The sequence below is a fragment of the Malus domestica genome, chromosome 11 (genome assembly GCF_042453785.1).
Source record: "Malus domestica chromosome 11, GDT2T_hap1".
Taxonomy (NCBI): Eukaryota; Viridiplantae; Streptophyta; class Magnoliopsida; order Rosales; family Rosaceae; genus Malus; species Malus domestica.
The window spans coordinates 30,897,723-30,924,701 of record NC_091671.1 but is presented as its reverse complement, the minus strand read 5'-3'; the positions used below and the strand labels follow the sequence as shown (position 1 = coordinate 30,924,701).

The 26,979-nt window shown below is 38.4% G+C and overlaps 3 protein-coding genes across 3 annotated transcripts; 2 read left to right on the top strand and 1 right to left on the bottom strand.

The window, feature by feature from the left end:
• Positions 1-3,994: 3,994 nt before the first annotated feature.
• LOC139189525 (uncharacterized) lies at positions 3,995-4,450 on the bottom strand. The gene has a single exon (XM_070808491.1). The coding sequence runs from the start codon at positions 4,448-4,450 to the stop codon at positions 3,995-3,997; it is 456 nt and encodes a 151-aa protein (XP_070664592.1).
• An 8,617-nt stretch (positions 4,451-13,067) lies between these two features.
• Positions 13,068-15,430, top strand: LOC108174478 (uncharacterized). Its single transcript, XM_070808633.1, has 2 exons — positions 13,068-13,344; positions 14,735-15,430. Exons 1-2 carry the CDS (start codon positions 13,182-13,184, stop codon positions 15,016-15,018), a joined length of 447 nt encoding a protein of 148 aa, XP_070664734.1. The 5' UTR covers positions 13,068-13,181; the 3' UTR covers positions 15,019-15,430.
• Positions 15,431-17,604: 2,174 nt separating this feature from the next.
• LOC103448573 (classical arabinogalactan protein 1-like) lies at positions 17,605-17,988 on the top strand. Its single transcript, XM_008387841.2, has one exon. It carries the CDS (start codon positions 17,605-17,607, stop codon positions 17,986-17,988), a length of 384 nt encoding a protein of 127 aa, XP_008386063.2.
• Positions 17,989-26,979: the final 8,991 nt, after the last annotated feature.

Below are 26,979 nucleotides of genomic sequence, written 5' to 3'. Positions count from 1 at the left end.
AGTTCTGTTTTGGGATGAATTGGATTGGAATGAACTCGACCTTTCCTTTTCCTTTGTTTTTGGGTAGATGAGCATCTACCATGCTTACCATCACTGTAGGGAAATGATCGGTGTCAATACCCATTTGTTTCTAGGGAAACTTGAGCTTACCATTATCGATCCAACTTTGAATGGCATCGCGAAATACGACACAGTTGTTTGTCGTATGTTTGTTCGAGTTATGGTATTTGCAATAAGTTTTTCCTTTCAAGTCTTCAGCCTTAGGAATATTATGCCATGGTCGAAGCTTAATGATCTTTGCGAATAACAACTGATTAAAGATGGCATCAACCTTGGTGATGTCAAAAGTATAGACTTTTGTTGTTTTGACGACAGCTTCCTCAGAGGCCGAGCGGGTTTTTGCATCTTTGAGATTAGCATGGGCCAATGCTTTGCATACATATGGTTTATCGATTACTATTTTGGTCGCGTCAATACTGGCATATTGAGATTCTTCGCTTTCAGCCGATGCATAACTGACCATAGGGTTTTTGTAAATCGTTCCTCGGGATTGAGGCTTCGAGATCTTTTTTTCTCAAAGCTAATAATCATATTGCTCGACATGTTGAGCCAGTTCGTGCATGTCTCGAAAGTTTACCCCCAAGAATTTCTTTTGTACTCCACATCCAGGCCGTTTAGAGCGAGCCTAACGAACTCTACTTCAGGGAGAGGTACTCGGCACCAATTTCTGGCCGATTTAAACCTCGTAAGGTATTCCATTGGTGATTCATCAGAGGCTTGAGCCATCATGGCCAAGGAAGGTAATGATACGTCCATCCCTAGACGATAGAACTGTTCGTGAAACTTTCGACTAATTCCTCCCAACTTTGGATGGAGTTCAGCGGGAGGTTGATTTACCACGCGAAGGCTAAGTTGGTTAGTGAGAAGTTGAACAATCGTAGCTTATGGAAATCGCTGTTAAAGTCCCCACATTGAGCCATGAATCGAGTTACGTGTTCTAATGACGATAGGGATGATTCTTCAACAAAAAGGCTGAAGTCCGAAATTTTGAATCCCTTGGGGTATTCGAATTTCTCCAAGAAGGCTGGATATGGGTGAATGAATTTTGTAAACTTCAGCCCCTTCTTTAAGGCTAAATCAATCATTTTTTGGATCTCGACCACATTAACCGATGCCGTTTTTGTTTTCTGGTCGAATCTGTCTGATCTACTGCTTGATCCTCCTATTTTTTCCAAGTCGATTGTTTTGAGCCGAGCAGATCCTGTCTCGACCTGTATCGTGGGTAACAGATTATTTTTAAGTGGAGGTTGTTGGGAACCATCGGCGAGTCCACCTTCGTGGACTTTATTAACCAATAGTTCAAGCCATCTATTTTGTATAGCGTTATTATCACGCATCTCCTCGAGTATGTTTTTTACTTCTCTGCTGAATATCTGTTCAACTTGCCGAGATTGCTCTTTAAGTCGTCCCCGAAGAAACGAGATTGCTCTTCAAGTCGTCCCTGAAGAAACGACCTAGTTAGTGGATCAGAGCCTTCACCACCATCCTCATCGCAATCCTCAACTATCCTTTCAATGAAAACGCCTTTGGTTTTGTTAGGAATTTTTGCACCACGTGGCTGACCGCCGAGATTAACTTCTTTTTCTCAGCGTGTCACGCTTGTGGCCTCAGATGTCGTGGCAACAGAAGGATTATATGCCTGTGACAAGTCATATTGTCCTGGGTTCTGGACTGAAAGGTTGGTCGTTGACTTTCTTATGACTGTTTTCTTTTTTAATGAATGTGTCTCAATGGTCATGAACTTCATAACTTTAGCATTGTGCCCCACTAGGCGTGCAAAAAATGTTGACCTTAAAAACTACCAAGCCTACGTGGCGCTCAGGCCGAGTAATTAATAAGCTAACTACGTCATTCGGTTGTGTGTGGGGCGTGCCAACTCGTCGGCCAAGCTCACTCAGGGAGTCAAATATGTTGATGTGGCGTTGTGCGCACTGCTGACTTCTTGATCTTGCGACTGCGGCTGAGGAAGGAACATATCTCGGCCTTCGAGTTATAGACCCTGAAGACAAGGCTGCTAGTTTTGCGAAGCTCAATATCAAATTCGGCTTTCAATGTGCCGAATGTAGTAACCTAGTAACACCTCACTTCGTCGAGAAGACTGATGAGATGACCTCTACCAACAAGGACTCAAAAATCCTTGTCGACCGAGACTTGGATAAATAACCAGCCGGTCTCAAAGCAGTGTTGTTTATCCAAACTGAAGGTGCTCCTTGATCGGCTGATTCTACGACTCCAATGTTGTTTATCCAAACTAAAGATGTCGCCGGTTACCTTCACAGTGTTGTTTATCCAAACTGAAGATGTGTTGGCGGAAAAAAAGAAAATAAAAATCTCAAGGTTGTTAAGAGGTTTCGCGTAGAGCGAGAGTTTGCGCAGGGTAGTTTTGTGTGTTGAATTGGAGGGGCTTTGAATGTATGCTCCCCCCTCTATTTATAGTAGTGAAACCCTTCATAGCCGGGCTAAAATCATACTCGGATTAGAACTTCTCAACCTAATCTAATTAGGTTTCGGCCAATCCTAATTCCAAAAGGAATTTGAACCAAGTTAACCATTAAACCAGATTCATCTTCTAAGTCTCAACATCCTTAGCCTCGTAAGACTCCTCACTGCACTAGGTCTCGACTACTCCATCCTTATCTAAACCAATCCATCCTACAATAGGATTTGGCCTATCCTAACTGGACGACCTGCAATGACTGGACGGCCCATGATAATTCTAGAAGAAGATTATTGGGCTGAGAACAATTCCTAGCTCGGCCCAAAATAATATTTTGGGCCCAAACAATGTCATGTTTTGATAACCACCCACCCTTTTGATCTCAGTGAGCAAATTAACAATGTGGTTTGTCTATCAAAGAAGTTAATTGCTTTTTTGGTCGATACAGAAACCTTGGATCAAAGGCTTGAGAGATCTTTGGCCTCTCAACCAAGCGGCACCCAAGGCTAGCATCCTAACCTGTTTCATAATTTGTTTGGGAATGTGTTTGGGACTGCTTCTCGGTTTGCATTTTGAATCAAAATTTCAACATGCTTCTAGTAAAAGCATTTTTACCGAAAGCGTTTATGAGCACAAATACTTGGCTCCAAAAAGCCCCAACTCAAATAGATCATTTGGCAGAAATATGTAAAACTGTCCTTCCTAAAAAGATTATTTAGAGGAGAAATATGGTTATCCGGTTTTCTTTTGGATTGGATGCTCAAATTCTAACTTGTTTCATTCCCATAGAGGAAGATATCGACAGGAGAAATGCGAATATTGGGTTTTGTTTTATTTTGGTTTGAAAAAACATAAATTTGGCCAATTTGGATTGCTTATGGGTTTGGTTTTCTATTAGAAGTTGACCTTAAGCACTTCGGTTAAAAGCGCTTATGAACAAAAGTAATTCTTACAAATGTCGTTCCAAATAGGCCCTACTCAATTTGAAAATAACTAATGCTATTGAATATACAAATGTCATAGAAAAATCAAGAAAAATATCAAATAATTGAAAATAACCGGAAATTTCTATTTTGATCGTCAAACTTCATAAATCAACAAGTGCTACAGATAGATGATTCGAATCATTAAAATACATTTTTTGCCCAAAAATAATCATAAAAAAAAAACAATGAAGAGTGTGGTCCGTAGAATTGTCCCTCAAATGGAAATATTTGTTGGATCGATCTCTTAAAAAATAATTGATTTACCATGATATTTCAAATAAGGAAGAAAGTTCTTTTTTTTTTGAAGAGGATAAGGAGGAAAGTTCTCATTTCCTACTAATGTGTCATTTCATTGTATAAATATTATAAATGGAATCATTTATTTTCATATAAATTTCTTTTTCAGAAAAATTAATTTGATTCGAAGACATTCATATACTTTTAAGAAAATGATGACTTATTCTTTTTTTTTTTAAATTTTTAAAGGAAGCATTGTATTGATTAACTAAACTCATTTTGAGTTACATATGTCTTGGAGGAGGAGGTCATGAATGAGAGTAGGAGGCTCCTCAATCCAAACTAGATTATTGCTACTAGACAAAGCAAACTTAGCAAGATGGTGGGCAACCCCATTACATAAACGAGAGGCATGAATAAATTTCACCCTAGAAAAGTTGGAAGCTAGTTGCAACACATCCTCCGCGATCATACCTAAAGCCGATGAATCTGCATAGGTCCCATTAAGAACTGCAATAACCTTCTGCGAATCACTTTCAACCACAACCTGTTGAAAGCCTTGCAATTGTGCTACCTGCAAACCATACCGCACTGCAAACAGCTCCAGGAGCGGCACCAAAGTAACCCCTGAAAATTGTTGCTCCCCTGCCGCTAAAAATCCTCCCCTCCAGTCCCGCGACACCACTCCAACACCCCCTATATTAGTATGGCCCTTCACCGCCCCATCCATATCAGGGCCGGTTCAGAGATTTTTGAGCCCTGGAGCGACGCCAAAAAATGTGCCCTCACTTCATATAAAAAAAAAAATATTTGTTTTCACACGCAAGACATCGATAAAATTATATTTAGAAAAACACTTCAAACTCAATAAATTAGAAACACGGAATAACTAATTTATTTTGTATCGAGAGAAGGAAACCAAAAAACTTCGGGCTTATAAATAGATAGATTATGAGTTTTGTTTTCCATCTGAACTTTTAAAGTGTTTTTGTATAAATCGTGAGATATTTTTTCTTATTTACTAACCTCGTCAATATATAAGACTAAAATAATAATAATGATTTCGAGTTTTCAAGGATACGTATAAGTAATGAATGAACACTAAGTTAAACCTTTTGATGACACTTAATATTATTTGCAAATTTGGTCTAAAAAGTTAGTCTACGCGTTACTCTTTGTTGAAGATTAGACTTGAATTGGAACATATGTTTAAAAATAGCAACCTACATAACTACTAGCTAGTAAATAAATTAACAACCAAACAAAAATTTGTAAAAATTGAAAAAAATAAACATGCACATAGCATTTCAAACTTAGGACCTCTCGTTAATTTTAAATAACAAAAATCATTGCTTCTAATTAAACTTCTTGATCATTTAGCCAAATTTATAAATTTATACAGTTATGCAAAATATTTGTAAAAATTGGAATGTAGATAAACATCCATGGTGTTTTGAACCAAAGACCTCCTCATTTCATTAACTTTAAACAACAAAACCACAAGTTCTAATTAAATTTCTTTGTCACTAAACCAAATTTTATAAATTTATACTCTTATAAAAACATATATAAATATACTACCCTAATAATTTTGATTTCCCCAATTTTTTGGGCCCCGGAAGGTCGCCCTGCTCACACTGGGCTTGGGCCGACCCTGATCCGTATTAATCTTAACCCACCCTTGACTAGGAGGAGACCACCGTGGAGTGGGCAGTACCCCCTCCTAATAGGTTCACAATTCGCTGCCTGAAATGATGATAACCAAGAAGAGACCTTCTGCTACACGACCATAGGTAACGCTTTGAAACCCCTCCACACCCATGAGTTCCTCTCTTGCCATATGCCCCACATAATCAAACAAGCCAACTCAAAGTCCACCTCTTTAGTCTCTAGCACCACAAGCAACCAACCTTAAGCAGTATTCGAATACTCCCGGACAACCAAAGACCAAACGGAGAACTAAACCACACCGCTCTGGCGAACGGACATGTAAGAAGCAACAACAACAACAACAACAACAACAACAACAAAGCCTTTTCCCACTAAGTGGGGTCGGCTATATGAATCCTAGAACGCCATTGCGCTCGGTTTTGTGTCATGTCCTCCGTTAGAACCAAGTACTCTAAGTCTTTTCTTAGAGTCTCTTCCAAAGTTTTCCTAGGTCTACCTCTACCCCTTTGGCCCTGAACCTCTGTCCCGTAGTCACATCTTCGAACCGGAGCGTCAGTAGGCCTTCTTTGCACATGTCCAAATCACTGGAACCGATTTTCTCTCATCTTTCCTTCAATTTCGGCCACTCCTACTTTACCTCGAATATCCTCATTTCCAATCTTATCATTTCTTGTGTGCCCACACATCCCACGAAGCATCCTCGTCTCCGCCACACCCATTTTGTGTACGTGTTGATGCTTCACCGCCCAACATTCTGTGCCATACAACATCGCTGGCCTTGTTGCCGTCCTATAAAATTTTCCCTTGAGCTTCAGTGGCCTACGACGGTCACACAACCCGCCGGATGCACTCTTACACTTCATCTATCCAACTTCTATTCTATGGTTGAGATCTCTCTCTAATTCTCCGTTCTCTTGCACGATATATCCTAGGTAGCGAAAACGGTCTCTCTCTAATTCTCCGTTCTCTTGCACGATATATCCTAGATTGCTCCGATCATTAGTGTGGATAAGTATATAAATGGATATAGATAGGAAAGCAAACACAAGATGTACGTGGTTCACCCAGATTGGCTACGTCCACGGAATAGAGGAGTTCTCATTAATTGTGAAGGGTTTACACAAGTACATAGGTTCAAGCTTTCCTTTAGTGAGTACAGGTGAATGATTTAGTACAAATGACATTAGGAAATATTGTGGGAGAATGATCTCGTAATCACGAAACTTCTAAGTATCGGAATGTGGTATCGTCTTGACTTGCCTTATCTGTCTCATAGGTAGATGTGGCATCTTCTCTGGAAGTACTCTTCCTCCATCCAGGGGTGGTATCTTGAACTGGTGGAGATGCACAAGGTAATGTATCAATTTCACTTGAAGCTTACTTGTAGTTTCAGGCTTGGTCAAGCGCGATACAAACCATGTAGTAGGAGTCCCTCAAGTTGCCGAGCTAGGGGATTTGCTGAAAGAGGTGACAGACAAGGTAAGCAATCAGAGCTCCGGCTGATTGTTCACATTCTCCCTATCTTGCAGGCAGCATGAAGGATAAAGAGAAGAAAAATGAGAAGAGATGATATGGGATACTTTTGCTTTTGAAGAAGTAACTTTCCACAGGCTTATTCTTGAACTGAGCTGGAGGGTTTTCTGGTTTCCTCCAGAGTATAAGGCCGACTGAAGAATTTGAGGGTCAAAACAAGTCCATCAAATCTAGAGTACGTTCGACCCTACTGATATGGGATACTTTTGCTTTGACAGAGTAATGGATGTATCGGCACGTGTGCTGTTACGCTTGTCTCCACATGCTTCCTTGTATCCTTCTCACTTGCCCTATCTGTTCCTCAGGCAGATGCGGTATCTTCCCTGGAAGCATAAGATGTTGAAGATGAGTACTCGAGAGCAATGCCAGGTAAGTAAGTTCCAGGCAGTCAGTTCCTGGCTGGAAGCTTGATTCCAAGTGCTGACTGATTGCTCTCTTTCTCCTTGTCTTGCAGGTAAGAACAAGGCCAAATGAAAAGACAGGGAAAAAGCATGATATGGGATACTCTTGCTTTTAACCCTGATGATATGAGATATTCTTGCTCTAGTATAACTTGTTTGCAGAGGTATTATCGGGGGGAAAGAAAGCTGAATATTTCGAAAGGCTTCGTTGAGAGTGCCCTCTCATATATGAGGAAGGGTTGAGCATTTTTGCAGGTCTGTCTGTCCGTTGGGGATGGATGTTGACATATATAGGAGTCTCCTTAACAACAAGTAGTAATGCTATTCCTTTACCCTGTCAGAGCACTTTGAAAAAGTGGTCTGTGGTATGTGGAAAGCTGATGTTGCGTGTGAAGATTACAGACAGCTTTATCCAAGGAGATCCGGCTCTTGTAGTTGGGAAAGTGTTGCCTCTTCGGTTTTCGAACAAGCAATCCTATCAGGGATCTGGCTCTCGAGATTCGGAGAACGATGTCTCTTCGATTTTTGAGAAAGCAATCATGCTGGGGGTCTGGCTCTCGAGATTCGGAGAGCGGTGTCTCTTCGATTTTTGAGAAAGTAATCATGTTGGGAGTCTGGCTCTCGAGATTCGGAGGGCGGTGCCTCTTCGATTTTGGAGCAAGCAATCTTGTTGGGAGTGTTTTCTCGAATGTGAGTAAAGGTTGGGCATGTTTGCTAGTCTACCTTGCCACGAAGCACAGAGGTTGACACACAGGGACTTTCCAATTATCCAGCAATGGTACTGTTCCTTTACCCTCTCTTCGATTTTTGAGAAAGTAGTCATGTTGGGAGTCTGGCTCTCGAGATTCGGAGGACGGTGCCTCTTCGATTTTGGAGCAAGCAATCTTGTTGGGAGTGTTTTCTCGAATGTGAGTAAAGGTTGGGTATGTTTGGTAGTCTACCTTGCCACGAAGCACAGAGGTTGACACACAGGGACTTTCCAATTATCCAGCAGTGATACTGTTCCTTTACCCTTGTGGGTAATAATATGGGGTAGCTAGACCTTCAAAATTTATGTGTCTAAACTTTGTTAGTGCTGTTTCTTTGCTATTCTTTTACCCGTCTTGGTCAGAGCGATGTAGTGGAAGCTGCAAGCTTCACGTGCTCAACTTTGGCAGAGAACTTTGGCAAAGTTATCTGTGATACACATGAGCTACTATTGCGTGTGGGAAGTGGGTGATTGAACAGTAAGACTCATGTGCTTTCTACTTCACCAGAAGTCTTCGACAGAATGCCCATAATTTCCGCAAAGCTGAGTGTGCGTGTGACAGGTGCTGCCAAGGCTGGAAAAGTAGGTGCCTCTTCGATTTCTGAGATCGGCCCTCGTAGTCTCTGAGCAGCCCAACTTTTGAGAAAGCAAGCGCCTCTTCGATTTCTGAGATCGGCCTTCGTGGTCTTTGAGCAGCCCAACTTTTGAGAAAGCAGACGCCTCTTCGATTTCTGAGATCGACCCTCGTGGTCTCTGAGCAGCCCAACTTTTGAGAAAGCAAACGCCTCTTCGATTTCTGAGCAGGCGCCTCTTCGATTTCTGAAGCTCCGTCGAGTGCAGATTTTTATAGGGGCTGGCATTAAGTTCCAAAGCACACTTGAATCTCCACCAGTAGAAGCTCCATTCTTACACTTCTAAGATCTTGATTTGTTCGACCTCTTCTCTCTTCAACACCTTTGAAAATGTCTGGCCCCTCCGACCGTCGTTTTGACTTGAACCTTGTTGAAGAGGCAGCCCCGCCTTCTCCAGACAACATATGGCGCCCATCCTTCATCTCCCCTACTGGTCCTCTTACCGTTGGGGATTCCGTTATGAAGAATGATATGACCGCTGCGGTGGTGGCCAGGAACCTTCTCACTCCCAAAGATAACAGACTACTTTCCAAACGATCTGATGAGTTAGCTGTTAAGGATTCTCTGGCTCTCAGTGTTCAGTGTGCAGGTTCTGTGTCTAATATGGCCCAACGCCTATTTGCTCGAACCCGCCAAGTTGAATCATTGGCGGCTGAAGTGATGAGTCTCAAACAGGAGATTAGAGGGCTCAAGCATGAGAATAAACAGTTGCACCGTCTCGCACATGACTATGCTACAAACATGAAGAGGAAGCTGGACCATATGAAGGAATCTGATGGTCAGGTTTTACTTGATCATCAGAGATTTGTGGGTTTGTTCCAAAGGCATTTATTGCCTTCGTCTTCTGGGGCTGTACCGCGTAATGAAGCTCCAAATGATCAACCTCTGATGCCTCCTTCTTCTAGGGTTCTGTCCAGTACTGAGGCTCCGAATGATCCCCCTCCGGTGCCTTCTCTTTCTGGGGCTCTACCGACTGCTGCGACTTCTCCTAAGCAACATTTGTGAAGGCTCTCTCTTGTTTGTTTATTTTGACTCATGTATATGTACATATTTGTAGCTTATCGGGGATATCAATAAATAGGCTTTCCTTCATTTCAACGTATTGTGTTAAATACACCAAAGCCTTCTTCGCTAAGTTCTTTGAATTTTCTTTTGTTGGAGCTTTGTGAGTGGAGCATGTAGGTTGAGGTAGTGTTCCCTTAATTTCCTGAGTGAGGAAAACTTCTCGGTTGGAGACTTGGAAAATCCAAGTCACTGAGTGGGATCGGCTACATGAATCTTAGAACGCCATTGTGCTCGGTCCTGTGTCATGTCCTTCGTTAGATCCAAGTACTCTAAGTCTTTTCTTAGAGTCTCTTCCAAAGTTTTCCTAGGTCTTCCTCTACCCCTTCGGCCCTGAACCTCTGTCCCATAGTCGCATCTTCTAATCGGAGCGTCAGTAGGCCTTCTTTGCACATGTCCAAACCACCGTAACCGATTTTCTCTCATCTTTCCTTCAATTTCGGCTACTCCTACTTTACCCCGGATATCCTCATTCCTAATCTTATCCTTTCTCGTGTGCCCACACATCCAACGAAGCATCCTCATCTCCGCTACACCCATTTTGTGTACGTGTTGATGCTTCACCGCCCAACATTCTGTGCCATACAGCATCGCCGGCCTTATTGCCGTCCTATAAAATTTTCCCTTGAGCTTCAGTGGCATACGGCGGTCACACAACACGCCGGATGCACTCTTCCACTTCATTAAATGATTTAAAGAATAATAATATTTAAATAGTAATAAACATAAGGGAAATTTTATTTGAACCCATATAACCTCTTTCTACCCCTAACTTAAGTTTTAATTGTGAATTTTTTTTTTACCCTATTGCATAATTACCACCAAATACAAGATGAAATTAACAATAAAATCAAAATTTATCAGTAAACCCACATCCCAAATAATCAAATTCTACTATCACGCAATGTTTATCCTACTTTCATCACGCAATTAATCAACATTTATCTGAGCCATTTATTTGCAAGAAATCATCATTATGTGTTGTCTGCACTAAAAATAGCAATAACATCTTTTAGAAAAATCGAAAATCAGGAACCGTAAAATTCTTCATAAACTAGACATCCAGAACTTTCCAAGCATATAAAGCTCAATATCTATTTCATCTTGAGGAAGTAGCTTAATCTTCAAACTTGACAGAAGAATAATTCCAATGGAAGTCAAACGCCTTGGATAAACAACAAACAGAGGAGCCATGACCTTGAATGCCGTGGTGAGGAAAGGAGATGTCAAGTATCCTCTTTGTCCAGTGATGAGACCCCATCGTCGATTTGTAGAAGCATTGATCATACGTTGTGCATAATATTCCACGAGTTCTTATTCTTCAAATTGATGCACTAATATCTACTTTTGTTAATGCAAACTATTTAAGGGAAAGGTAATAAAATACAAGTTAGATATCGACATATGAAAACAACGTAGTCAGCGAGATAGAGATTTAATCTATGCTCAAAATCTGGTTCACAGGATCTCAAAGTGGTACATGGGGAGGAAGACAAGATAAAATGGGAGAAACAAGCTTACACTATGTTATAATAGATATTGGCAGTAAGTGATCAATCTGCAACGGTCACAAATTAAACTTTTACGATATCTGCCATTAAGCTTTACTACGAGTCTAATGCTAAAATTAAAATCAAATTACAGCTGTTGGAACCATCGATACTAGCGGGATCACCATGCTTGAAGAGGTCCAGAAAAATGTAGATAGAAAGGGTCTCAAGGTATGATATTATGGTAGACTAGTTCTGTTTGATATGGTTCATATTTTTGTTTGATCATGAGCTTATGTTTTATTCTTTCTTCTGTTCTATTAGCTTGTAATAGCAAACCCCAGAAGTAAGGTGATCAAGAAGCTCGCGAAGTCCAAGTTCACCAAGAAAATTGGTAAGGAATGGGTGTAAATATAAATATATATTTTGAATTGGGTTTATGTGGGTAGTTTAGGTAGTAAATTTGAGTTTAAATATATATTAAACCTTTAATTAAAAATAATATAGGTGTAAAGAATAAGTTGGGTGTAGAAAAATGTTATATGGGTTCAAATAAAATTTACCTATACATAATGAAACTATTATTATTAAATATTGTACGATGATTTTTCCTATTCAATAGGAATGAGGATATTTAGGGTAATCACACTCTTTTTCCTTTGTTCATGTTTGTTATTTAATTTTTCCAAATTCCACGTTAAAAAAAATTGTGTTACAAGCTAATTAATACATGTGAAATTGTCACTTAGTACTACAATTTAGTAGTATTCATCTTCATTTGTAAGTGAGAGGTTTTAAATTCGATTCTCGCCAAATGCAAATTGAAACCACATTATTTCTAGTTCATTGTGAGGGTAAGCCTACCCCTTCATCTTAAAAATAAATAAAACATGTGATTTTTTTTTTTTTGAGTACGAAATTGAGATGTAGCTTCAATAATGTGTAGCATTCAAAGAATATAAATAATGTAGAACTATTATATTCCATGCTTATTTTTAGTTACGCTTTTTAGAACTCTATTTTGATCTTATTTTACCCCTTGTAACTCAAAAGTCATCATTTTACTTCTTAAAACTCAAATTTGTTTCACTTTGACTTGTGAACTCTCTTTTCTCAAAACTTATAAGTCACCTCCTGAAACATATGTGGGACCCAACACCCAATAAGACAAAACGCTAAACAAAGGGGGTACAAAAAATGAATAATAATTGATATAATGAGTAATGACAATGGTAAAAAAATCATCTTGACATCTTTTATGTAGGAGCAAATCCTCTCCAGAACTACATCAGAGCCCAAGAATCAAATAATCTTGACCTTTAAAATTTGATATTACGATAAAAAATTATTACAACTTTAAAAAGTTTTCAATCTTTAACCATAGGATCAAATTTTAAAACCAGAATTATTTGATCTTTGAGCTCCGGATGGATAGGCCCGGAGAGGATCTGTGTCCCCTTTTATGTATACTTTGGCACGCTATCGACACTAAAGGCTGAACAAAGCAAAAGGAACAGTAGGTTCCGTAACCATAGAGTAGGGCACGCTATCGACACTAAAGGCTAAACAAAGCAAAAGGAACAGTAGGTTCCGTAACCATAGAGTAGGGCCCAGTGGGACAGAGCCGAAGTGTAGACTCATACCTTTGCTTGGACAAGGATTGTCCGCCCTTCTATTTTCCGTGCTATTTCATGCTTTTTTTGTTTTGTATAGTAACGATTAAGTCACGTTAATATTTTATATTATTTTTTATAAAAAGAATAAGATAAAAATAAATAATAATATAAAACTATGAACACAGGAGAGCACGAAAATGTGAGGGCAGACAATGCTTTTCCCTTTGCTTTGCGTATTAATATTTCGAAGAAACAGTGAGCTGTGGGCGTTTAGAATTAGAACCCGATAGAGCAGAGATAGCAGAGCCATGGAAGCGCAGACGAAGAAGGAGCTGACGGTGGCCGTGGGGTTTGTTATCTTCACAGTCTTGATTTCCGGCGTCGGAGCCTGGACCGGTGAAATCCACGGCAGAGTTGTTTGCGATGTCTGTGGCGACTCCGCCATCGGACCCGAAGATCATGTTCTAGAAGGTCATCTTCTGTCTCTCCTTGCTCAACCCACCCAATACCCATTTATTTATTTGTTAGTTGTGAAAATTCTGAGCTGGGTTTTTATCTTTGGCTTGTTAATTTTTAGTTTTTGATCATTTCTCGTTCATCTGTTCAAGTAACTGGGCTGTAATTTTTATGGGTTGGTGATGATCATAAACATTGTTCATTTTTTCCATTGATGTTTTTCGGATGTGGTTTGCGAGCTTGTTTAAGAGCGTAATTAGATTGTATTGACATGATTTTTCTGAGACAGAAAAATTGAAAATATCTCTGGTTATATTGTGTTGCCTACTCTGAGTTTATGTAATTGTATTGTTCTGCATTGGTTTTTGTTTGTAATGGTTTAGTTTGAGCGATATGATTAACGGGTTTGGAATTCTTTTCGCTTCATAGATATGAAGATGTATTAGAATTTCTGGTTTTCGCCTAGTCCTTGGAACAATAGCAAATCTTTGGAAGTTAACTTATAGGTTTTGTATTGACAAACCCGGGTATTGACCTCTTATGTTAAAGGTCACACAGCTAGAGCAATGATTTTATGTCATTGTACAGCACAAAGTCTTCTCATATTCCAATTTGAATTTGTCACCTAATGGCATGTTTGGTTGTTAGTAATGGGAATGAAAGGGATGCTATCATTCTCATTCCTGACATATCATGCGTTTACTAACATACAAAGAATGAAAAGTAGGTGGATCACACAATGAAAAGTAGGTCTTATATCATTCCAAAATCGCTACTGTACCATTCTTATACTTGAACAATTTGATTTCTATGCGTTTGTACTTCATCAAGAATACCGTGTGATAATCAAGAAGTGGTGATCATGTACATTAAATGCATAAAAATGCCTAGAAATAAGAAATTGCATTTCACATTTGCTAAATAGGAAAACAAAATTGTGTCTCTCGTTTCCATAACTACGATTTCATCATGTTCATGCATCATTTTACACTTGATCTGGAGGTTGATCTAGTTGGATAAAGTTGGACCCTTTAAAGCATTAGGACATCCTCACTAACACAATATACAAGTTGGTATTTGTTTTCATGACTCTGATACAGTTTAGGATTTTAGCAACTTATAATATATAAACCATGAAAACAAAATGTAGTTTATTCGTCCCAATGTGCTTTTCTAAAACCTCTTCGTTGGTGATTACATCTATTAGTTTTTGTGTCCACCTGATACATGATACTATGATAAGTCCACATCCGTGCGATCTTCTGGTGACTTTGATCATTTGAAGCTGGTAATGAAAGTTAAAATGGTATAGTGGGTGTTTAAGCTTTTAACCGCTATCTAGGGTGCATTTACAATGTAGAAGGGAGAAATTAATGGTTTTGAGCTTTGATTCATCGTGGTGCAGGTGCTGAGGTAGCTGTACTATGCGTTACGAAATCAGGTGAAGTTCTAAATTACCAGGCATTCACGAATGATAAGGGGGTATATACAGTGGCGGAGACGATGCCCGAGAGTGACAGGTGGGATGCATGCCTGGCACGACCTATCAGTAGCTTCCATGAGCACTGCAGCCATCTTGGGGGTGGTAGCTCAGGCGTTAAGTTCACTTATAATCACCCATCTGGCTATTCTCACACCGTTAGAACTTTCGTCTATCGACCAGCAAGCGTACCAGCATACTGCATTTGAGAACTCTAGATCGATGTACATCTTTATTCTGCGGTTGCAGTACGAACTTTGCTTCAACTGAAAGGAAAGGGGAAAAGAGATTATGTAATCGCTGTAGAATGTGTTTATTACAGGGCTTCTAGTTTCTGCTTACAAATACGCTTAGCTGTTGGAAAGTAGCTTTCACCGATCCGAGCTAAGCATCCGACGCGTCGTGGTACTCTCGTAGGAACTCCGATCGATTGCAACAGATTTCGTGTTCATCAAGTCATCGCCCAGTTGCAATTTTCTGAAGATTTAGACCGGAATACAAAAAATATATGTATAAAAAAAAAAAATGCAATTTTCGCCCCTAATTGCATTTTGTTCCACTGATGCACTCATTTACATTTTGACTGGCTCGGCTTAAGCCCAACACATTTATTCGTTTAAATTTCTTTGTTTGGGCAAAACCTTCAATCCTTAGGCCCAAACCTGACCATGAGGGCCGGGCTACTGGACCTTGATGGATCAAATCTGGGTGAACCAAAATTTTAGATTTTTATTTCCTGCTCCGGCACTAACATTTTTATATCACATGATATAACAATTGATGTGTTATCATCACATTAATAAATAATTTTGTTTCAAATGTCGAATGAGTGCATCACATAATACGTTATTAAATGCAGTACAAAAATATGTGAATGATTCCAATTAAATCAAATTCATTGATGAATGGATCCAACTAAATCCTATAACTAAAAGAATCAAATTTATTTCTTAATATATAAATTAAAAGTAATATTTGTAGACGACAAATGCGCTATCTTCCAATTTTTCAATTCTGCACTGCGGGTGTGTATTGTATTAAGATTTATATAGATTTTGCAAGGATTTTTTTTTATTTATTTATTTTTTTTAATGTGATAGACTTTTGTAGATTTTGTAAATTTCTATTGACTAATAAAAATTCCAGGAAATTTAATAACTTTTTAATGCTAGATTTCTACAAATTTTATGGAGTTTAAGATAGACTTTGACAAAAGAAAAAACAAAAAAACAAAAACGATAGACATATGTAGAGTTTAAAAGGAAATTAAAATGTGGTGTTTGGGTGGTGGAGTGAGGGTTTGGGTGGTGGTGATGGGCAAGGTAAGACGGGAGTAAAGGTGGCGATCATGATGATGGTGGTGTTAGTAGTGGTCATGGGGGGGGGGGTGACGACAGTAAGGTGACCGTAGAAGGTTATGGTGTTGATGACCGTGATAAGGGGTAGTAGAGGTAGTGGTGGGAGTGGTGGTGGTAGGCAAGGTAACATGGTCATACTATAGGTGGGATCATGGTAGGCGTGTCAATGGCAGCATAAGACCAGGTTTGGGAGTGAGGTGCTTAAAAAAAAAATACCCATGAAAAAAAGCTGTGAGGGTTTTAGGTGTTTGGTAAATTGACAAAAAATGGCTTATTTTGGAAGCTACTGTGAGAATAAGCTGAAATCAAAGGAAAAAGCTGAAGCTGCTATTTGCAGCTTTGGAAAACTGGTTTTTTTTCAAAGCACACGAAGCTACAGTGCTCCTTTAATGAAAAGACCCACTATCAGACTGCTTTTTTTTCTTTCCAAAAGCACTTTTACAAAAAAGTTTACCAAACACTTTGCTGATTTATTTCATAACCGCTTATTCTCACAGCACAGCCGCTTATTCTCACAACAGCTTTTTTTCAAAGCACAGCAATACCAAACCAGCCCTAAAGATTGTGATTAATAGTATGACAAAATGATGGTAGAAAAAGTGATACGATAGTGGTGGTGGTGGCAATGATAGAGGCAATGTTGGCAATATGGTGACGAGGATGGTCATAATTAGGTGGAGGTGTGGCAGAAGTGGAAATTGTGATCTTCATTGCATCATTGTGGGTGATAGAGTATAAAAGTCTTTGAAAGTCCATCAAAATCTTAAGAGACGAGATTGGATTTGTTATGATGAAAATATAACATAAAAATTCTCAACATCTATGAAAGTTTATGACTTTTTAAAATCTTTTTAAATTAATGAACTTTTGAATATAAAGTTTTTAAACGTGTAGAAAGTCATAATTGAATACTACAAGACTTTTATAAAATTTTTAGAAATTATAAAAAAGAATTATTCAATACAAAGTAATTTTTATTGGCTCCATAAAAGCATATATTAAATACACATGAATTTAAAAGTCACCCCTTAAATTGGAAGAGGCGCCGTGTTTGCTTTTAAAATTGAAATTACAATGTGTACCGCCAGAAAAGAACAAAGCGAACCTGCCAGATAACCTACAATCTCCACCGTAGGAAAACTACCCGTTATAACCTAAGGTACCCATCCAACGGTCAACATTCCAGCCCGATAAAACAAACCGCGTATCTTCTCTGAGTTTGGTAACACGTTTCCCAACCCCACCATCCAACCTTCACAGCCAGAAAATCTCACCGTCCAACGGTACTTTAAAGCCACGTGTCCTCCGCCTCCCCCTATATAAACCCCCCGCCCTTCTCCTTAAACCATCATTCATTCAGTTGCCTCTCAATCACTTAATTCCTCTCTTCCTCTCTCTCTAAAAATCTTTGTTTGAGTTCTGTTTCTCTCTCTACAAATGGCTCGATTCTTCGGCGTCGTTTTGGTGCTAATGGTTTCTCTCTTGCTGGCCTCGACCTGGGCGCAATCCCCTGCATCGTCACCAGCCAAGTCTCCCTCACTTTCCCCCAAAAAATCTCCCGCCGCCCCTTCTCCGTCGAGCACTCCACCTACTGCCGCCGCTCCTTCTCCATCGAGCACTTCACCATCCGCTTCTCCTTCGACATCTCCCGTCGCTGACACTCCACCTTCTCCCCTATCGTCGTCTCCGACTACTTCTCCATCTTCAGTTTCTGGACCTCCCTCCGAGGCTCCCGCTCCTGCTAACGGTGCTGTTTTGAACAGGTTCTCAGCCTCCGCGTCTGTAGCCGCTGGGATCTTCGCTGCTGTATTGGTTATGTAGAGTGGGGGTGTTTATGGACTTTTGAATTTCCACTTATTATTGTATTAAATTCTTTTATTAATTTAAATTTGTAGCGCGGTTATATGAGAATATAAAGAGACATTATTTTTCGATTATTATTTCAATATGTGTTATCACCAAATTTGCCCTGCATTCATATCCAAGAACCTCTGTTATTAGAATATGGACACCATTATGCTTTTGAGATAGCTGAAAACGCTTTTAAACGATGAAAAGCATTTTTGAATACAACCAACTCGAAAGTAGAGTAGCTTATGTTTCGACATAATTGACATTACAACAAAAGTATCAGCATCAATTCCTGAATCCAATCAAATTTGTCAGTAAAGCAACATGAGACGTAGCAACTTTTGTCTTTTGTCTTGTCTTTTAAAGTTTGAAAGATGTTTCTAATATTGTTTCCCACCTCCTCAGCTAAAATTTTCATACAACAATAAAATCGGCATACATGAAATCGTTGGAGACATGAACAAATTTCATTTTTAAGCAAGAAATTTATATACCTAGTTAGAAGTGACATAAATATGGGTGTTGTTGTATACACCAAATTCATGCACAAAAAAAGAAGCGGATCTGTCTTTAACGTAAACTATCAAACTTTGAAGCTATTACACCCAAAAGGGTGAAACCACAAACGCAGGGGCCAATCCCTAAAATGAACTATGTAGATTACGGGTAGACATTTTACTAGAGATTTCTATAGTATCAATTTAACCTTGTTTGTTTCCATGCGATATTATACCAAATAGATATTTGTGTTATGATCCAAGCAAGTCATGAATATATATATGATTTGTCCTTGTTGTATATGAAACCTCTTGATTTTTTAATTTTTTTTTTAAACATAAGGAGATAAAGAAGCCATTGCAATTGCCGAGAATATTAAGGCCAACTAAAGGTACAAAAATGGAGCAGAAACTGTTGAAAGTTATCATAAAACGGATACCTCGGCCGGGAGCTGGATCATATGTGTAGTGTCCGGTAAGGCATTCTTATCACAGCAAGACAAATATATGAGTCAGAACCTAATGGAAGTTGAACGGGCTATAACTTATCTATTGTTCTATGCCCTCTTTGAAGGGTTAAAAGTGGATTGACTCAAGCACTCCATTCCCTTTCTCACTACAGAATCATTCAATTCCACTTGACACTTTCTTCTTTCTTTCCTTCTTAACAAAATCTCACTTGGACAAAGTTTCATGCTTGCCCTAAAAATGATATGTCTACTTAATTATCAAAATCGTCTATTTTAACATTATAAAAATCAATGAAGAAGAAAGTGGTTTCATTGTGCTGATGACACTTTATCGTAGTGACGAAAAGTAATCATGCTTGTGCACTTTAGTGCAGGTTCGATTTCCACCAATCCTACTCCCTCCTAACAATTAACGAGTTAAATTTAAAGCTATTGTTCGTTAAAAACAATGATTTAACCATTCGGTCTATTTCTTCATGTACAAAATAATTCTAAATCCTAGCTAACATGCCCTACTTTAGCTTCAAATTTTCCAAACAGAGATTTTTATTGTATCAAGTAAGTCTTGAATATATATATATATATAAGATTTGTTCTTGTTGTATCTAAGAACTCATTTTTTTAATATATAAAAAAAATAAAGAAGCCATTGCAATTGCCGGAAGCTGGATCATATATGTAGTGTCTTGTAAGGCATTATTTTCCATAGCAAGACAAATACATCGAGTCAAAACCTAACAATTGAATGGAAGTTGAACGGGCTATTATAACCTATCTAGGCTTCTATGCCCTCTTTGAAGGGTTAAAAGTGGACTGACTCAAGGACTCCATACCCCGTCTTACAAGAGAATCAGTCAATTCCACAAGACACTTTCTACTTTCTTTCCTTCTTTTCAAAATCTCACTTGGACTAAATTTCATGCTTGCCCTAAAAATGATATGTCTACTTAATTATCAAAATCTGTCTATTTTAATATTATAAAAATCAAACAAGTAACAAATAGTTTAATCGTGCTGATGACATTTTATCACAATGACAAAAAACAATCACGTTTATCACTTTAGTGCAAGTTCGACCCCCACCAATTCTCTTTCTTTCTAAAAATGAATAATTTAACCTGCTAACGCTATTGTTAGTTAAAAAAAATGGTTAAACTGTTCGATTTATTTATTTTTTATTTTTATAAAAAATATAAAAAAGTATTATATTCATTAATTGAGAATAAAACTTACAAAGGTGAAAGATAAGGTGCATGAAAGGACCTCGATAAAAACCTAGCTGACATGCCCTACCTTAGCTTCAAATTTTCCAATCTGGCACCTAAGATTGAAAGAAAGGATCCGTTTGCTTTAAGATAACAATCTGTACAGCCAGAAAATAAAAGAAAGAAAGAAAGATTTCCAAAAGAAAAAGAAAAGTCCAACTAAAATAAAAACAAAAGAAAGAAGCGAATCTGCCAGATAACCTACCATCTGCACCGTCGGATAGTTAACCGTTATAGGCTGTAAAGCATACATCCAACGGCCATAAAAGAACCAGCCCAGTCCAATAAACAAAGCGTGTTTCGGCTCTGAGTTGGTAACACGTTCTCTTTTTACCCCAACCGACCTTGAATCATCACAGGCTCACAGCGAGAAAATCGCCACCGTCCAACGGTTTGCTACACGCCACGCGTCTCCTCCCCCTCCCTCTATATAAACCCCGATCTGCTCTCCTAAAACCCATCTGCTATTCGCCTCTAACCCTCACTAGACTCCTCTCTCTCGCTCTCTCTCTCACAATCTCTGTTTGAGTTTCTCTCTTTTTCTCTCTACAAATGGCTCGATTCAGCGGCGTCGTTTTCGTGCTTATGGCTGCTTTGTTGCTGGCCTCGACCGGGGCGCAATCCCCTGCATCGTCGCCAGCCAAGTCTCCTACGCTTTCTCCCAAACAAGCTCCTGCCGCCCCTTCTCCGTCGAGCACTCCACCTACTGCCGCCGCTCCTTCTCCTTTGAGCACTCCACCTACGGCCGCCGCTCCTTCTCCATCGAGCACTTCACCATCGACTTCTCCTTCGACATCTCCCGTCGCCGACTCTCCACCTTCTCCCCCATCGTCGTCTCCGACTACTTCTCCTTCGACATCTCCCGTCGCCAACTCTCCCACCGAGGCTCCCCTTCCTGCGAACGGTGCCGTTTTGAATAGGTTCTCCGCCGCCGGGTCCGTGGCCGTTGGGATTTTCGCTGCTGTTTTGGTTATGTAGAGAATCGGACTACAGAGTGGAGGTGTTTATGGAGTTTTGGTTAACTTTGTCAATTTATTATTGTGTATGGATTCATTTATTAATTTATTTTCCATAGTATCAAATATGTAGCACTGTCATATGAAATATAAGGGGACATTTTTCTATCCATTATCATTTCAGTATATCTGGTTTTATTAATTAGTCCTGAATTATTGAAGAATTGCAATTTGATTTTTGTGGCCCTTTAACTGCCTAAAAGCTACATTTGCAATCATTTTGAAATAATCACATCATTTCTAATCATCAACAATCATGATATATGATTTACAAAACTTAGTCTAAATAGTTTGTCTCTTTATCACTACCTTTTTTTTGTCCATGTTCCATACTGCTTTTCAAAAAACACAAACGTATTATTCGCTTAAGTGAGTTGGTAATTAAGTAAGACATTAAATTAATATGAATCGAATGAGTGATATATTATCACTTCATGTCGAGTCCAAATTAAGCAAGTCCCAAGCCAGTGATATGAGTTGAATGTGTAACTGATTTATTGACGCCTCACGTGTAGATCAAATTAAGCACGTTTCAAACTCTTGGATTAATAGTACAAACACCATCTTCAATTGGTGGGTAACAAATCATCTTGATGCGAGTGGCTAAAAAGCAGTTTTTCTGGTCAATAGTCACAACCCCATCACACATGTTCATCCAACAAATGTGCAAAACCCAATTTTACCTCCTACTCAAAAAATTGAAAACCCTAGCACCTAGCAATCCTCCTCGCTTGCCACCATGCCGGATTCGTCCACCAGTCCGACTGCTGGCCTCTTCACTTTCTCTAAAACATTAAAAATAGGGCATTATTACCATTGAGGAGCTGTTTGATGTCTCACTTTAACTCAATTAGTAATACAAAAGTTGATGCTGGACAAAATTCTTAACCATCGCACCGCATCAACAAAAAACTATAAACCAAATCAAGGATGTAGTAAGAGAGGGAAAAAAATTGAATAACACCCAATTTTAATTTCAATTAAGGCTCACGGAAGGAGGGAGAGATAGACGGGGATAAAGCTAGAAGCAGCGAGACTTGTAGGCATGGTCGTTTCTGAAATTTTGAGAGCTCTGTGCATAAATTATAAACAGCCCCTTTTGGTTTCGTATTTTATTACATAACTAAATGTACTAAAATAATTAAAAAAAATTACCATGTATTAATATCATAATTATTCACTATCCAAAGACAAATCTTCAGCAACAAATGATATTAAAAATGTGAAATAAAAAATCCCACATATTCTTTCCTTAATCTCTTTATCTCTCACTCCATTTTCTCAGTCCAAACAAGAAACAAAGTATCAACTCGCAAACTTATATATCAGCCAAAAGTTGGGGTCACTGTGCAATTTCACAAGTTGCTCACCCCCCCCTCCCCCAAGCCGGCACTACTTGTAGGGGGAGTATGATTCTCTTCTCTTGTAATCTTTCTCTCATTCCCTCCCCTCCTATTTAAACTGTTACGATTTAGCTACGTCAACATCTTGTATTGATTTTTTTTTATAGAGGTAAAGACAAAAGGAAAGTGTGAGAGGAGGGGAGGAAATGAAAGGGGGATGGTTGGAAATGATGACATGATTGTGGGTTTCTTAACTTTTTAGTGTTGGTTCTTAATTTTTTAGGGGTAGTATTATCCATACATTCCTTTTTATTTTCCACACATCCTGTTAATTTTTGTTACTTGATCATCTTCAAATCACGGATTTGACGATTGAAAGTGGAAAGTGATGAGCGGAAGGTAAAAAGGAGTGTGCAGATATCACCACCCTTTTTTAACATGGGTAAAAATTGGATTTCAAAAGATACAAAAAATAATGGGTGAACTTAAGATGTTTTGTGGTGTGAATAGAAAACTCAATCAAAACAAAAGTTTCTTAGGTTGTAAAAGCACTTGAAGAAAGTTGAGGTTTCACACCATTTGACAATATGAAGAGTAGTCTAACTACTTATAAGCACATGCAAGGAGGTCTCTTCTTTCCCGGATGTGGAGTTCATAATCTCAATACGACCGAATTGAGATCCTCTCTATGTCTCAAACTATGGAGCCCACAGACCTAATGGAGTACGTGTGGCTGTTGGGCTTTGCACATGGGACAACTTGCTCTAATATCATAAAGAAAATTGAGGTTCCAATATTAAACCAATTGACAATATAGGGAGTAGCTCAATTACTTAAAAACACATATTTAAAATCCTTTTTTTTTTTTGCTGACGGGGGATTCATAATCTCAATAGCACTTTCATGCATCTCTATTTTGCCAATGTCCTTTTTGAAGCCCTAAGACCATCTCCAACCCATGGGATAAATCTTAAAATATAAGCTTTAAAACCCCCCAAACCATCTCCAATCATTAGGCTAAAATAAGCTCTAGGGAGAAAATATATCTCTGGGCTAGATTCCCCTTAGGATTTAAGTCTATCTTAAATTATTCTGGATCTACCAAACTATCATATTTCAAATCTTATTTTGTTTTTCACTTATAATCTAACGGCTATGATCAAATGAGATTAAATCTACGGGTAAAAAAAGAAAAAAAGAAATTGACGACCCAAAATTAAATCTAACGTCTAAAATAATTAAATAAAGAAATAAATATTTGAATCAAATTTAACTTAAAACTTTATAAATACCTATGTCTGTATGATTTTTAATTACTTATCGGAATTTAAATATAGATTAAAATGTTCATAAAAAAACATTAGAATAATCCACATAAATTTTATTTTTAAAAAAGTTACCAAAACAAAAAAATAGGCTAAAATCATTATTCACTAATTTCGAGTTAAAATTTTGGACACACCCCGACCCGGAATGTCCACTAGGACTCTGAATCAAGCTGTGTTGGCCGACACCTGGAAGGTGACGAAGCCATAAAGTGTAGTGATATGGAAAAATGTGAATAAATTTAAACCTAAAAGTGCCTAAGTATAAGAGCGCACTGTGAGCGGGAATGAACCCATTTCACACGTGATGTCAGAGCATAAGTCTAGTACAATAAGATAGGGTGAGAATTATACCATCGAAAATAATCATCTACACCAAGATTTGCCAAGAATCCTCGCCGATATGAAAGCTCAGCTACTAAAACCTGGAGGGGCGAAAAAAAACAAAGATGAGTGGGCCTGAAAATAAAGTTTTATAAAAACCTTTATGAAAATATTGTAACCCTTCATCGTAAAACAAGTATTGTTTCCAAAATATACTTACTACGTATGGTATACAAATAGTTACCGTAACTTGCAAAATCTCAAGAATTCATTATGGCACAATATCTCGTAACTAAGGGCAAGATATCCAAAATCACAAAATCTCAACAGTAATATAATTAAAATCAGGTGCTCAAACAATTTATGCTAGCACACAAGTCGGAGTCACCTAATGGGACCTGTACGACTAAACTGATGCTCATCAATCTATGCTAGCACGTGAGTCGGAGTTGCCTAATGCGACCTATACGATAGGACTGGGTGTAATCATAATATACGCTCTAGTGCTACAATCACGTGAAAACTGGTGCTATTCACGGTCACGTACGAGTAGGAGTTGCTTAATGCAACCTGTACAATAGGACTGACACCTACTTGGATCCAAGGCTAGCGTGCGGTGCGGAGGTGAACATACACGTGAAAGATTGGCCCTAGCCTTGGGCTAGCACTAACACCGGGGTGCAGCAATGATGAGCAAACTACAAAAATATAAGCATGCCACAATGATTCGATAGTTCTAATCAACATACTAACATTCATAGCCGTAGATATAATTATGGCATCAAAGATTATAAGCATACATGTGCATTCCGTAGGATGTAGCATATTTCATAAATTTCACCATTTCGCTAATTCTTATAAACTTTAGTCTAATCCAGGTATACCTAAGAAATTCTTTTTCAAATGCATAAATGGAAACTATCAATCTTATATATATACACTATAAAAAGGAAAGAACTCATTCACCTGAAGTCCACACTACAACTTCCTAGCACGAATATTAAGACGTCATGAACGATCGTCGCCTAGAACAATATCAAATCACATCTCAAAATTCTTATCGATAGAACATGTAACTTACATTAAACACATCTCCAAGGACGTTATAGAATTATTTGAAACCCATTGACAAAAAGTCAACCGTCGGTCGAAGATCGACAGTAGGGTCCAATACCCTATGTAAGTCAATGCGGAAGATCTGCACCTCAGATTTCTGATCGGTAACTTCCCAAAAGTTTATTTAAGCTTCCAGAACAACATCCTAAAGTTTTGGAACGATCCAACAGTCGGATCTTCGCCAATCGCTAAAATTTAGTGATGGTCAACGTTTTATTTTATGAACCTACAAATCCGACTGCTGGCCTCTTCACTTTCTCTAAAACATTAAAAATAGGGCATTATTACCATTGAGGAGCTGTTTGATTTCTCACTTTAACTCAATTCGTAATATTTAAAAGTTGATGCTGGACAAAATTCTTAACCATCGCACCGCATCAACAAAAAACTATAAACCAAATCAAGGATGTAGTAAGAGAGGAAAAAAATTGAATAACACCCAATTCTAATTTCAATTAAGGCTCACGGAAGGAGGGAGAGATAGACGGGAATAAAGCTAGAAGCAGCGAGACTTGTAGGTATGGTTGTTTCTGAAATTTTGAGAGCTCTGTGCATAAATTATAAACGGCCCCTTTTGGTTTCGTATTTTATTACATAAATAAATGTACTAAAATAATAAAAAAAAATTACCATGTATTAATATCATAATTATTCACTATCCAAAGACAAATCTTCAGCAACAAATGATATTAAAAATGTGAAATAAAAAATCAACATATTCTTTCCTTATTCTCTTTATCTCTCACTCCATTCTCTCAGTCCAAACAAGAAACAAAGTATCAACTCGCAAACTTATATATCAGCCAAAAGTTGGGGTCATTGTGCAATTTCACAAGTTGCTCACCCCCCCTCCCTCAAGCCAACACTGCTTGTAGCGGGAGTTTGATTCTCTTCCCTCGTAATCTTTCTCTCATTCCCTCCCCTCCTATTTAAACTGTTACGATTTAGCTACGTCAACATTTTGTATTGATTTTTTTTTTATAGAGAGGTAAAGACAAAAGGAAAGTGTGAGTGGAGGGAAGGAAATGAAAGGGGGATGGTTGGAAATGATGACATGATTGTGGGTTTCTTAACTTTTTAGTGTTGGTTCTTAATTTTTTAAGGGTAGTATTATCCATACATTCCTTTTTATTTTCCACACATCCTGTTAATTTTTGTTACTTGATCATCTTCAAGTCACGGATTTGACGATCGAAAGTGGAAAGTGATGAACAGAAGGTAAAAAGGAGTGTGCAAATATCACCACCCTTTTTTAACATGGGTAAAAATTGGATTTCAAACGATACAAAAAATAATGGGTGAACTTAAGATGTTTTGTGGTGTGTAAATAGAAAACTCAATCAAAACAAAGTTTCTTAGGTTGTAAAAGCACTTGAAGAAAGTTGAGGTTTCACACCATTTGACAATATGAAAAGTAGTCTAACTACTTATAATCACATGCAAGGAGGTCTCTTCTTTCCTGGATGTGGAGTTCATATTCTCAATACGACCGAATTGAGATCCTCTCTATGTCTCAAACTATGGAGCCCATAGACCTAATGGAGCACGTGTGGCTGTTGGGCTTTGCACATATGACAACTTGCTCTAATATCATAAAGAAAATTG